A 14317-nucleotide genomic window follows, 5' to 3' on the forward strand; every position below is an offset into this window, starting at 1 on the left:
AGGGCTCGTGTGAACAAGAGCATGTCATCAAGCAAGGACTAGGGTCAATCCAATTATAGACCCCTGAGGGCCATTCAGAAAAAGGTTTAATGAGATTTTTCACTAAACGTCATATCAGTCCCTTCCCTCCTTGTCCAGCTCAAGCCCTAATGTAAACTCTTCTTGACAGCCAGAACACACTTCCTTATCTCCACCAGAAGGCATCAGCAGACCCCAATCCTGCCCCTACCCAGAGCAAGCTCTTCACTTCTTAAACTGCCAGAGCACCTTGCCCACATTTCCTGCGTCGTTTTTTTCCACTTGCTCCTTTATTTTAAGTTTCTGTGTGCCTGCAGTTTGGCCTCTGTGGTCTTGGAAGGCTAGAAGCCCACACTGTTCATCTTTTCTACCCACAGCCTTAGCACAGTGCCTTCCAGCCAGCAGAGAGTACTGTGGCAGAGTAGTTAAAAGGATGGGTTCCCCGTCCCAGTCCTGACTCCCATCACAGGGCAGCCACTCACTAACAGACTACCCAGGATTAGTCACCTCAGCTTTCCCATCTGGAACCAGGAGATTCACCTACCTGTGGTGGACACGTGGCATTTTATCCACCCTGCTCTTTCCAACTCCACCCTCCAGCCAGTATGCAGGTCCAGCAAGGCCCCTGACTCCCTGGTCTCAGAGTTGGGCATGGGACCTAACTGGGCCAATCAGGGCCTTCCCTGAGATTTTCTCAACTGGGAGTGGGGAGAAAGAGTGGCAAGAGCAGAGAAAGAAGCAGAATATTAGTGCAACTGCGAGACAGGATATGAGAGCCCTAGGGAATCATGTTTCTAGGAAACATCTGAAGAAGACCCATCTGAAAAAGAAGCCAACATTCCCACTGAGAGAAACCAGGATCAGAAGTGGAGAGCAGATGGAGGAGGATTCGTGTCCCTGGTTCCACGAAGTCCAGCTGCACCTCAGCCCTTCCCGCAGCTCAGGACCGTCCCTTTCTGAACCAAGAGTTTCAAATTTTTCCTGCCAGACCAGCGCTTAGCACAGGGCCTGGCACGTGGCAGGTGGGCCACACAAATGGTAGTCAGTAGTCCCTTCAAACTTAAGCTGAAAATATGAAACACTGAGGAGCGGCGCGTGGTTTTCCCCGGTCTGAAAGCCCCTCTCCTTGAGAAGGTGCTACAGGCTCCACATGTACTCAGTAAAAGCCGAGGGCACAGGAGCAGAGGTTGCCCAGGGAAGATACCATCTCCCTTGAGCAGAGAGTCTGGAGGTCAGCGGCCAACTATGCCCTCTCCAGAGGTGTGAATCAAAGGTCCTCTATGGGAATTATGCAAAAATGTATTGGGAGTCGATGCTCAGCTAAGATCTGGGGTGGGGATACCCAGCTGCTTCCTCCTTTATTAACAGGAGGGGATATGACGGGGTCTGGAAAATGCTCTAACAGCCAGCAGCTTGTCACAGGGAAGCCCCCTATTCCAACTGGCTCATTCACTGTCTCAAGTGGGACCCAAGGCCTGGGTGCGGTGGCTCATACCAGCTCATGTTGGCAAAAGCCAACACCGGGCTGCCCAGTGGGGCCTTGGGCAGGGAGCAGACAGCATCCACAAACATCCAACAACCTCTCCTGAAGCTTTCCCAGCCTACCTCCCCACAGCCCTGGGAAGAAAGAGCAAGAGTGATTGCTGGCAGAAAGGGAAGGCAGAGAGGAAGAGAAAACAGCCCCTGAGAAATCCACAGCCTCAGTGCTAGCTCTCTGGCTAACGTCCAAGAAGTCAGAGGGACAAAAGAGAAAGAAGAGAGAAAATAAAAGAAGGGAATGAGTACTTCCTGAAGTCTACTGTGGCCTCAGCCTATTTTCATTGATCACAATAATTCTCAGGTTACAGACACCATCATCCCATTTTCCAGATGAGGAAACTGAGGCTCAGAGAGCTTAACTTGGCCTCAAGTCATCTGGCGAGCAGCTTAAAGCCGGGACTCCAACTCCAGCCTGTCTTGACTCCAAGAGTGCAAGCTCTTCCCCCAAGTATCCAGGCCCTCTGCTTTGCCAGGGGCTTCAGGGCCCCAGCCTCTAGCTCCCCTGCAAGTGGGACTGCAGGGCTATCACCACACACCAGTCACAGTGGCCAAGTCCAGCACACAGCACACATGCATGTGGGTGTGCATTCCAGACACGAGGCTGCCCAGCCCTCTGTTCAGCAGATGCTCTACAATCCCCACTTCACTTCCAACTGCTCCTCTCCCACACCTGCAGCCTGCTCACCCCCTACCTCCACACAGAACCCCAGAAACACACCCTGCCATGTGACTGAATCCAAGCAGCGTCACCCTGTGCCAGGTCACCAACAATACTTCCAGGTGACCAAGCTTCGCTTTTGCCTGCAGCTCTGTGTTATCCCGGGGTTTCAGAGCTGACCTGGGCCCTTGCTGCACTGTGGATTTGGTTTCTCTAAATCCAAAGTGCAGGAAGGGCCCATGTCAGGTTCAGCGTCCTAGCCAGACCTCAGTACCGACGCCTGAACCCCTAGCTGGCTGCTGCACTCACACTCGCTGCCCATGCTCTCTGGCTTTCTGAATGAATCTGAGCAGGCAAGTCTAGCAGAAAGCTCACCCACTTTTAGGGGCTGCCTGGAGCCAGTACCCGTAACCTGGCTCTATGAAGCCTCGACAAGAGGCAGACAAATCAGAAGCAAGCAGGCTGTCCTGAAGACTGAAGACGTCCCTGGGGTAGGAGGTCCTGCCCTCCTCTCCCACCCAGTCCTCTGCACGGCACTGATGTCCAGCCCCTGTGACTCTACTTAACACAAGACCCTCGTGGCTTCCAGTTCTTTATTAACCTGTTTCAATCCCATACAATCTAAAATTTTGAAAACACAAGGGCTCTAAAATGCTTATGCAGCTTACAGCGTGGTCTCAATTCTTCTCACTACCAGTGTGACATTTTTAACAGATTTATGCCTTCATTTCTAAAATGCCACCCGTGAACACACAGGATAGGGTTCCTAACTCTCCCTATTAAATGATTAAATGAACCGAGGTATGTCCATTCTACAGGACACCATATATATTTTAAAACAAAAAAGGGCCAGGTGTGGTGGCTCACGTCTATAATCCCAGCACTTTGGGAGGTCAGTGTGGGAGAATAGCTTGAGGCCAGGAGTTTGAGACCAGCCTGGACAACATATTGAGACCCCGTCACCATAAGTTTTTTTTTTAATGTAGCCAGGCATGGTGGCACTTGCCTGTAGTCCTAGCTACTCAGGAGGCTTAGGTGGGAGGATCACTTGAGCCCAGGAGTTTACGGTTACTGAGAGCTATGATCACACTGCTGCACTCCAGCCTGGGCACCAGAGCAAGGCCCTGTCTCTAACAAAAATAAAATTTAAAAGTAAAAAATAAAAATAGGCATTTGAGCTGACATAGCAGAATGCCCATGGTATACTGTGGAGTGGAAAAACAGAATTCACAGAACAATTTGTATAGTAAAGTTCAAGTTCCATTTGCATGATTAAATATATGACTGTATATTTGCATATGCCCAGTTAAGGGTCTGTTAGGATGCAAAGCGAGCAGTGAATAGTGGCTACCCTGGTGACTCTGCCCACTTGCAATTCTTTGCTGAGAGTATGTTACTGTTTGTTTGTTTTTTGAGGCGGAGTTTTGCTGTCACCCAGGCTGGAGTGCAGTGGCACGATCTCGGCTCACACAACCTCCGCCTCCCAGGTTCAAGCGATTCTCCTGCCTCAGCCTCCAGAGTAGCTGGGACTACAGGTGCACACCACTACACCTGGTTAGTTTTTGTATTTTTAGTAGAGACAGGGTTTCACCACATTGGCCAGGCTGGTCTCAAACTCCTGACCTCAGGTGATCTGCCCACCTCACCCTCCTAAAGTGCTGGGATTACAGGCATGAGCCACTGCACCCAGCCTAAGAGTATGTTACTGTTAGAAATTTTTTAAGCAATACGAAATAGTCCCTGTGCACCAGGGCTTAGAAAAGGACACCAGAAAGTCCCTCGGAAAACTCTCCCTGGCTGTTCTAAGACTCCAGCTCTGCAGATGAGCTTCTGAAGTTGATGTTATGGCACAGTTTTCTCAGGAATCGGTGAATGTAACCACTGAGCTGAGCACTTTTCCCAGAGGAAAGTTCCCAAAACTGGCTCCACTACACACCCCACTGTGGATTCCAGGATTCCAGGCGTCTCCATCCCACTGAGAGAAGGTAGTCTGGGACCAGTGAAGTCCTCCAAACAGGCTCACAGACTTAATTTGCATGCCCCCATTCTTTTATTTATTTATTATTATTATTTTTGAGATGGAGTTTTGCTCTTGTTGCCCAGGCTGGAGTGCGATAGCACAATCTCAGCTCACCGCGACTTCTGCCTCCTGGATTCAAGTGATTCTCCTGCCTCGGCCTCCTGAGTAGCTTGGATTACAGGCATGCGCCACCACACCTGGCTAATTTTTGTATTTTTAGTAGAGACGGGGTTTGTCCATGTTGGTCAGGGTGGTCTTGAACTCCCGATCTCAGGTGATCCACCTGCCTCGGCTTCCCAAAGTGCTGGGATTACAGATGTGAGCCACCGCGCCCGGCCTGTTCCCATTCTTTTAAGAGGTGGCCTAAAATTAATGGTCTATTTGTTTTGCATTTTTATTAGTTACTTCACCTCATATTGCAGCTAAAACAAATGTACGCTTGTGTATTCAGTTAGTCATGGTAAGTAAAAAAGATTTTGTGTGGTCAGAAGGGAAGTTTAGGGATCTTTTCTTCTATCCACTAATTGCGGTCAGTGTGTTCTACTGAAGGGTTAAAGAGAACAGCAGCGTGTTCTTTATTCCACTCCAGTTCATCACTCAGGGCTACAGAGCAACGATTTGAAGGCAGTTTTATCCAGCACAATTAAATCAAAGTTCCCAGGGCCTATGGTCATTAGACTCAAGGGGGAAAAAAAAAACATGGCTTCTTTTCAAAAGTAAGGCCATTTCAAGAACTCTACTATGTGATACAAAGCTCTGAAGGGTTCCAGGTACCCCATCAGCCTCACATCACGGACTAAGGAGGGCATTTTGCACACATCTTGATGTCTCCATTTGTAGCTTGTTCTCATTGGGTGAGCTAGGATTTTCTAATTTGCATGTTTTGTTTGTTTGTTGTTGTTGTTGTTGTTGTTTTGAGACGGAGTCTCGCTCTGTCACCCAGGCTGGAGGGCAGTGGCATGATCTCGGCTCACTGCAACTTCTGCCTCCCGGGTTCAAGGGATTCTCCTGCCTCAGCCTCCTGAGTAGCTGGGACTACAGGTGCCTGTCACCATGCCCAGCTAATTTTTGTATTTTTGGTAGAGACGGGGTTTCACCATGTTGGTCCAGCTGGTCTTGAACTCCTGACCTCATGATCCACCCACCTCGGCCTCCCAAAGTGCTGGGATTACAGGCATGAGCCACCGTGCCCGGCCTAACCTTGCATTTTTAAGTACTGTAAATGAACTCCATTTAAAGTCATGGATTTATGGTTAATCTTCAAACATACAGAATTAGACAGAACATTTTTTTTTTCTTATGGGGTTAAAAAAAAAAGCAAAGCAACTTCCAGGGAGTACCTTGGAGTCAGAATCCATTACTTAGGTATCTTTTATCTTCTCTATTTACAAATTCTCGTCATATTATTAACAATCCTGACTGGCCCTGAGATGGTCTCAATGATCACTGTTCTGATCTGTCTAGGGGAGAAACTTGGCCTCTTTTCTGCCCTTGTTTCTGCCTCTGTCCTTCCTCCGGCAGGAAAGCTCTGGAAGGGGAGTTCCTGCCCTCCCCCTTCCCCACATCCCCACCCACAATGGGCCAGAGGAGCCCAACCACTGGTCAAGCACAGGGGGTGGTAGGGGAGTCACCATATGAGAAACTCTCTTCCAGGACAACTTTCTGTGCCTCCAGGTCTGACTCCAGCCATCTTCATCTCCCATTAGAAAGACTGACCTGCTTTCCCACTGTTCCCACTAATGGTTTCTCCCCCTAATATTAACAAACAGCATGTGTTAATGTGCTCATTCCTTTTTTTTTTTTTTTGAGACAGAGTCTCGCTGTGTCGCACAGGCTGGAGTGCAGTGGCGCAATCTCGGCTCACTGCAAGCTCCACCTCCTGAGTTCACGCCATTCTCCTGCCTCAGCCTCCCGAGTAGCTGGGACTACAGGCGCCCGCCACCACAGCTGGCTAACTTTTTGTATCTTTCAGTAGAGACGGGGTTTCACCGCGTTAGCCAGAATGGTCTGGATCTCCTGACCTCATGATCCACCCGCCTCGGCCTCCCAAAGTGCTGGGATTACAGGCATGAGCCACCATGCCCAGCCATGTTCATTCCTTTTTTAAAAAATGCTCTTCAAGGTAACCCTTGGAGAAGGTACCACGGGGTGACTGTCTGCCCTGCCCCAAGCTGTACCCTGATCACAACTTGCTGGCCTACAGGCTGTGGGACAGTTCAGGGACAGCACTCTTTCCCTGCCCCCTCCCACCTTCCCACTTCTGAAATGGGTGATGGTCTTGGGCTCCTCTGAAAGCCTCCTCTAGCTGCAAGGCAGGCCCTGGCCCCATCTCCAAACAAGTAAGGATGGCCTCCTCTCCCTCCACCTGCCAGGTGCAGCCTGGCACCTTGGCCCCTTCTCCAGGAGGCCAGCACTTGAGGTTCCCAACTGCACCCTCACCACTCAGCCCGCCCAGTTCTTGTGTCCCAGTTGGCCATATATATATATGTATATATATACACACACACATGCATATAAATAAATGTGTGTATATATATAAATAAAATATATGTATATCCCAACTCATTTAATCTTCACAGCAACCCAATGAAAGGGGTACTATTATTACTTCTAGAACCTACTACACAGACATGTTAAGTGACTTGCCTAAGGTTACACAGCTAGTAAATACTAGACTCTCTTAGGCAATTGTAAATCTTAAGAGTCATGAAGATTTTCTCAAAATACCCAAGTTTGGGAGTTACAGGATCCTGAGGCAGGGCAACCTTGCTCTCCCTGAAGTGCCGCAATGCAGCCCCCACTCAGCGAATGAGAGCCAGGCTAAGAGGACCCCTCCAGATTAGGCTGAAAAACAGAAAGATGTTGGCTGGGCGCGGTGGCGCATGCCCGTAATCCCAGCGGTTTAGGAGGTAGAAGCCAGTGGATCACCTGAGGTCAGGAGTTCAAGAGCAGCCTGGCCAACATGGTGAAACCCCATCTCTACTAAAAGTACAAAAATGAGCTAGGCGTGGTGGCATGCACCTGTAATCCCAGCTACTCGGGAGGCTGAGGCAGGAGAATCACTTGAACCTGGGAGGCAGAGGTTGCAGTGAGTCCAGATCGTGCCACTGCACTCCAGCCTGGTGACAGAGCGAGACTCCATCTCAAAAAAAAACGAAAACAAGGCCAGGTGCGGTGGCTCAAGCCTGTAATCCCAGCACCTTGGGAGGCCGAGACGGGCGGATCACGAGGTCAGGAGATCGAGACCATCCTGGCGAACACGGTGAAACCCCGTCTCTACTAAAAAATACAAAAAACTAGCTGGGCGAGGTGGCGGGCGCCTGTAGTCCCAGCTACTCGGGAGGCTGAGGCAGGAGAATGGCGTGAACCTGGGAGGCGGAGCTTGCAGTGAGCTGAGATCCAGCCACTGCACTCCAGCCTGGGCGACAGAGCAAGACTCCGTCTCAAAAAAAAAAACTAAAAAACAAAAACAAAAACAAAAATCCCAGAAAGGTATTTAAGCCAGTATGTTCTCTGTCAGGCAGCCAGCTTCCTGCAGGCCCAGCAGAGAAACAAATGAAAGCAGGGGAGGCACAGCCTTTGAAAGTTCTTCTCCAAAGCTGCACTGGCTGTTTGAGATGCAGGCCACAGCACCCCATGTATAGAGAGCTTTTGGGTTAATGGTGAACCACCAGGTCCTGGATTACCAAGACCAAACAAAAACCAACATCCCCAAAAAAGAGCAAGAGGAAAAGCTGATCAAATAGTAAAGAGAGGGTACAGAGGGAGAGGTGAGCTGAGCAGAGAATCTGATAAGATATCTGGGGCATTTGGTCACCGGCTCCTGGAAACATGCTTTACTTTATTTTACTTATTTATTTAGAGATGGAGTCTCCCTCTGTCACCCAGGCTGGAGTGCAATGGTGCCATGTCAGCTCACTGTAACCTCTGCCTCCCCAGCTCAAGCGATTCTCCTGCCTCAGCCTCCTGAGTAGCTGCGATTATAGGCATGTGCTACCACGCCTGGATAATTTTGTACTTTTGGTAGAAACAGGGTTTCACCATGTTGGTCAGGCTGGTCTCTAGCTCCTGATCTCAAGTGGTCCACCCGCCTCGGCCTCCCAAATTGCTAGGATTACAGGCGTGAGCCACCCTGCCCAGCCTTACATGCTTTACTCTAAAATACAACCTCTGCTTTGATGAAAAAGAGTGAGACCCCTCCCTGGGTCCACAAGACTGACTCCCAGAGTTACCTGAAACATGGAGGCGTGTTGTACAAGGAGCTGTTTCCAGCCTGCACCTTGTATTCCAGGACCGAAGGGCACTCTCGGAGGGCAAAGCCCAGCAGGTCATCACGGACAATCACCACGGTGACCCCAGCAGAGCCAACATTCTTCTGGGCACCAGCAAAAATCACACCAAACTTAAAAAGAGAAAGACACGCTGTTTAAGAAGGATTTGGCCATTTTTCATACATGTATGCAAACTTCCCAACTCTTCCCAAAGCACAATTTCTTTAAGGAAATGACTGTATTCTGTGTAGGGAGGAGCTGATGCTGTGAAGCAATCTCCATCTGGATGGCAAACCCATACAACAGAGTTCCAAAGCCTGAGGATGATCTGTTGGTCTGGTCCTCCCCGGGTGGGGCTAACCCAAGCCCACCACTGCAAGGTCCTGGCACACACTCACATTTGCTCTGCATACCTCCTTTCTACCACCAAATCAATCTTTAAAGTGGGGCCTCTAACTCTCCCTGATAAGAAGAGAAGAAATAGATTTTTTTTTTAACTCTCCCTAATAAGAAGAGAAGAAACAGATTTTTTTTTTTTTTTTTTTTTGAGACAGAGTCTTGCTCTGGCACCCAGACTGGAGTGCAGTGGCACGATCTCGGCTCACTGCAACCTCCACCTCCCGGGTTCAAGCGATTTTCCTGCCTCAGCCTGCCAAGTAGCTGGGATTACAGCGTGCACCACCATGCCCAGTGAATGTTTGTATTTTTAGTAGAGACGGGGTTTCACCATGTTGGCCAGGCTGGTCTTGAACTCCTGATCTCGTGATCTGCCCTCCTTGGTCTCCCAAAGTGCTGGGATTACAGGCGTGAGCCACCGTGCCTGGTCGAAACAGATTTTTTAATCTATTTACATCTGTATAAAAGGACAGTGAGAAGGTACTGAGAAAGGGACAAGGGACTGCTATGACAAAGAGAAGGGATGGGACAAGCTGCCTGAGGGAGACGAAATTATAGAAAACAGATGTTTAAAGGTACTTTAGGTAATTCTGTTGTGCAAGATACAAAACCCACTCCCATGACTCTCTCCATGAAACCCTCAGGAAAACTGAGCGTCGGCAGGAAGTTGGGGGTGGGGGAAAGTAATTTATAGTTATTTAAAATTGCCAGTGCCTGGCGATAATGAAAAGCAGACCATAAACCAAATACAGTATATCTAAACAATTATTTTTCAGCCTTAAAAAAGAAAGGAAGTTCTGACACACACTACAACATGGACAAACCTTGAAGACATTCTGCTAAGTGCAATAAGCCAGACACAAAAGGACAAATAGTACATGATTCACTTCTAGGAGGTACCTAGAGTAGTCAAATTCACAGAGACAGAAACTAGAATGGAGGCTGCCAGGGGCTGGAGGGCAGGGAGAGAGGGAGTTACTGTTTAACGTACAGACTTTCATTTGGTAAGATGTGAAAGTTCTGGAGATGGATGGTGGTGATGTCTGCACAACAATGTGAATGCTCTTACTGCCACTGAACAGTACACTTCAAAATGGTTAAGATGGTACATTTTATATTAAATGGTAAAATTTATTATAAGTATATATTTTCCCAAGTAAAAAGGCAGAATACCACTCAGTCAGTTCAACTGTTATTCTTAGATTCTTTACCCGCATCGCCCCCTGGGGCATGTACCTAGGGCACGGGTCCCACTGCCCTGCCTTGGCAAGCCACTCATAAAACGGTATCCTGTTGACGCTTCTGGAGGTGGGTACCAGGCAAGGGGAAGCTCTCTCACATAGGTCCCCTGGGCTCGGGATAATCTGCATCTACTCTTGAAGACAAGTCACTCCCCGTCTGTTGACCAAACAAGTTTCTAAGAACCACTCTCAAAAGCAGGTAGTTCCCCAAGGACTTGAGTGGGATCCTGCGAAGCAATCACCATCACGAGGCTGGGAACAGCAGACTCAGGCACTGCAACAGCTGGGGATTCACACCTGGCAGCTTGCTCACTGGCAGCTGCCCTGGCTCAGGGGTTCTGCAGGCCCCAAACACCCATGGTTCTTCCCGCTCTTGCATATATTAAAATGTCCCTGCAGAAACCGAGTCAGTGGGTTCCCCCGACCCTGCCTTTTATACTCTACCTTGGAAACATCCACTGGCTTGGACAGGAAGTTTGAGGACATGTCACAAACCAGTACTGCTCCCTTGACATCGGGTATAAAGTCAAACTCCACACCATGCACTGTCTCATTTGCGCAATAATACACATAGGAGGCATCCGGGTTGAGGTTCCAGGTGCTTGGATCTGGAATTTCTATCATAGAAGACAAGTTTGAGACTTTGCACTTTTCACTCTCCTCTTTTCTTACACAGATGGGAGTCAACCCGGAGACTGACAGGCCTCCCCTAGCAGGGAAAGACCAACTGACTTCAAAGCATTGCACAAGTGAAAGCACCCTCCCAGCCTCATCTTTTGTTACCATCGTTACCAACATCCTGAGAGGATGAGCGATCCAACCTTTTGACTTTTACTGGGAACAAATCATCTTCAAAAATGGCATGGGAGGGTGAGCATGGTAGTATGTGCCTATGGTCCCGGCTACTTAGGAGGCTAAGGCAGGAGGATGACTTGAGCCCAGGAGCTGCAGGCTACAGTGTGCTATGACCATGCCTGTGAAGAGCCACTACACTCCAACCTGGGCAACATACAAAGACTGTGTCTCAGCAAAATAAAATAAAGTAAATTTTTTCAAAAGGCATGGGAGATATCTGAGTTTTCACTTGTCACCCAGTATCCATCTACCCTACATCCACTGATGGACTAGTAGCTTCTTATTGGGACCCCAGCCCTCACCCACTCTCAGCCCATGTAGTTTCAGGGGGGCCAGTGAAACCCACAGCCCAGAGGTAGAATGCAACTCAGGTACGGCCACAGGGACTGATTCAGAATGGGGTATAGAAGACATGAGGCTATTACTGGCAATGCTCCGTAAAGGCATTCAAACTTGGGAGAATATAAGGTCAGGAGCAGCTGCAGCCATCTTTCAAGAGAGGGACAGCTTTTTCTGCCTGTGGAGCCACCAGGTCCTGGAGACATTGTTGGGGCCCCTGCTCAGGCCACATCTAAAGCCAAACCAGCCCCTGGACTTTTTCAGCTAATTAGCTGAAAAACTACTACTAACTACTCACTAGCTTCTGCAGTAAGAGTATGCATAGGCCAGGCACAGTGGCTCATGCCTGTAATTCCAGCACTTTGGGAGGCTGAGGCAGGCGGATCACCTGAGGTCAGGAGTTCAAGAGCAGCCTGGCCAACATGGTTAAACTCCATCTATACTAAAAATACAAAAATTAGCCAGGCGTGGTGGCGGGCACCTGTGGTACTCGGGAGGCTGATGCAGGAGAATTGCGTGAACCTGGGAGGCGGAGGTTGCAGTGAGCTAAGATTATGCCACTGCACTCTAGCCTGGGTGGCAGAGCAAAACTCTGTCTAGAAAAAAAAATAGAAAATAAAATAAAATAAGAGTATGCATAGGCTCTAGTTTTAGCTAGTACAGCCACCCAATCTAAACGGTAATGAACTAACAACTGACAAGGGCAGAAAAGAACTGAAAACCACAGATTGCCCTGGGTTGGGGTAACCCACCAGTCAGCATTTCACCACCCAGCTCAGCTCCCAGAACTTACTTGTATAACTCCCAAGTTTAGGGTGAACGATATTTATAGTCCCAAACTTCTTGGCTTCTTCAGCGGCCTTAGCTGACCAAGCTCCTGTCACGACATAGTCCGCACATCTTCCTGCTTTCAAGCCAATCAGGTTTAAGGGGACAGCACTAAACTGGCCAGACCCACCTCCTTGCAAAAAAATCACCTTATAGTTGTCTGGAACGGCTCTGGGCAGAAGCACAGGTAACAGTAAATACATAAACTCATGTGGTCAAAGATTAAGAACAAGTGATGCTGTACCAAGTGCTTTACCTTGGGTGGATTTACTACAAGAAATATGGTAATGTTCCAATACTACTTTGTCTGCCCTAATTCACTCATTTATTTATGCAATCCTTGAACAACTATTTACTGGAGACTATGTTGAAAGCCTAGGGTGACTATTGGACCTGCAGGTCTTCCTCCTCTTCCTAGTAACAACAGCCTGATGTTCCTTTAGGAAATTACCCCTCTGCTACTCTCAGTCCACATGGTTCAACTGTGGTCAACCCCGGCTCAAGGGGATGAGCACCTGCCCCAGGCTGGCCAATGGAATCTGGTACTGAGACCTTTACTCAAACTTCTTGGTAAGGAAAGCTGTGTCTATTGAGGGAAAGAAGAAACTTGTAGGAGCTGATCCTACAACCAGTGGCGGCCATACAGTGAAGAGAACACATAAGAAAGCAGAGCCGGAAGATGTGGGAGAATCACCTTCCTGCAATCATTTAGAAGCACCTAAATCCTCCTGCATTTATGTTAGGTGAGATAATACATTTCGTTTTTACTTAAGCCAGTGAGTTGGGGGTCCTCTAACTTACAACCAATAATCCTGTGCTATGTACCATGCTATGAACCAGGTGGATGTTGGGCAGGAGGTTTTGATAATGTTTTAGGCCTGGCCATGAAACTATATATCTATTACACATCAAAATAAAAAGCAAAATTCTTTGACTCTAGGATGAAAAATTAGATAACGATGCGAATGGCTACAGGCAGTAGAAATAAGCCCAGCTCCAAAAGGACAAGGCTATGGAAACTGGACCCAAGCCTTTAAGTAAGGTCAGAGCCTGGGAATAGGTGTACAGAAGCCAGATGACCAGGGAACAGAGCTCCAGCAAAGATATAGAAGTAAATTAATAAAGGGCAAGGCAACGTGGCAGGGTCTTGGGGAATGGGGTGGTAGGTGCGTAAATATCTTGTCCTGAAAGATGCATGACCTACATTCAGTGCTTAGTAGGATAGCAAGCAACCAGCAGGTCTTACGAGAGTCTAGCCATGAGGTTCTCAGCAGCTGGGAAGACTGATAACCCAAGACAGAGATCCAGGTTCACATTATTCAGATGCAGGGCGGTTAACAAGGCCAAGAATTAGAGGGAAGGAAACCAGGCCGAGGTCTAGGTACAGGTATACAAGGTAGGAACCAGGTTAGGAGAAGAAAAGATAGGCCCTTAAATTGAACTGGGACCCCGGTCAGGGGAAGTTCATAGCCATGTGGTCAAATGCCATCTCTCTTCAGGCTAATGTTCCAAATACCCACTCCATGAAGGACAGGATTGTCCTATGAAGGTGACATGATACTCAGCAGGCCAACGGATGGGAGAGGCCAAGCAGATGGCTACCAGCTCTGAACACTCACACTGCAATCAGCGTCTGCTGCTCCTCACAGAAATCCCACCCAGCCTGCCCCGTCTGAATCACTTTATCAAGCAATTTGAAACACTTGAAATAATCAGTATAATTCAAATTTTGTTAATGTAATCACGCAAGAATGGGTCCTAACATATTAGTGATTATCCCTGATTAGTGGGGTTAAAGTTAATTCCAGTTGAGTTGTGAGCTGCAATGTTTTACCTAAACTTTCATTATTTTTGTGAACAGGAAAAAAAATGGTATGCTTTCAAACTTGCTATATTTGTAGGTTTATGTGAACATGTTTATATAATATATAAAAATCTCTCCTTTAAATAGCAATCTATTTAAGAATAAGGTGTCCTCTGGATAGGAAAAGCAGTGCAGATAACCCAGGAGATTTCGTCTAAGCAGCAGTTCCTAGAGTTCAGAACTCTTACAATTACCCAAAGAGCCTGTTAAATACAAAGTCTCTCCGGAGATTCTGATTCAGCAGGACTAAGTGGTGCCCGCCACTTGATCTTTTTTTTTTTTTTTTTT

General features: G+C 48.0%; 1 protein-coding gene across 2 annotated transcripts in view; it reads right to left on the reverse strand.

The window, feature by feature from the left end:
• LOC105520741 (phosphoserine aminotransferase) overlaps nt 1–14317 on the reverse strand; it is a 34037-nt gene that overhangs the window by 13505 nt on the left and 6215 nt on the right. For both annotated transcript variants that reach the window (XM_011954634.1, XM_011954633.1), the window contains exons 4-6: nt 12131–12336; nt 10588–10760; nt 8468–8637 (exon numbers count right to left, since the gene is read on the reverse strand). In XM_011954634.1, coding sequence (XP_011810024.1) covers nt 8468–8637; nt 10588–10760; nt 12131–12336 — 549 coding nt within the window. The remainder of the gene's footprint in view (nt 1–8467; nt 8638–10587; nt 10761–12130; nt 12337–14317) is intronic.

Source organism: Colobus angolensis, unplaced genomic scaffold (genome assembly GCF_000951035.1).
Source record: "Colobus angolensis palliatus isolate OR3802 unplaced genomic scaffold, Cang.pa_1.0 Scaffold388, whole genome shotgun sequence".
In the NCBI taxonomy this organism is placed as follows: domain Eukaryota; kingdom Metazoa; phylum Chordata; class Mammalia; order Primates; family Cercopithecidae; genus Colobus; species Colobus angolensis.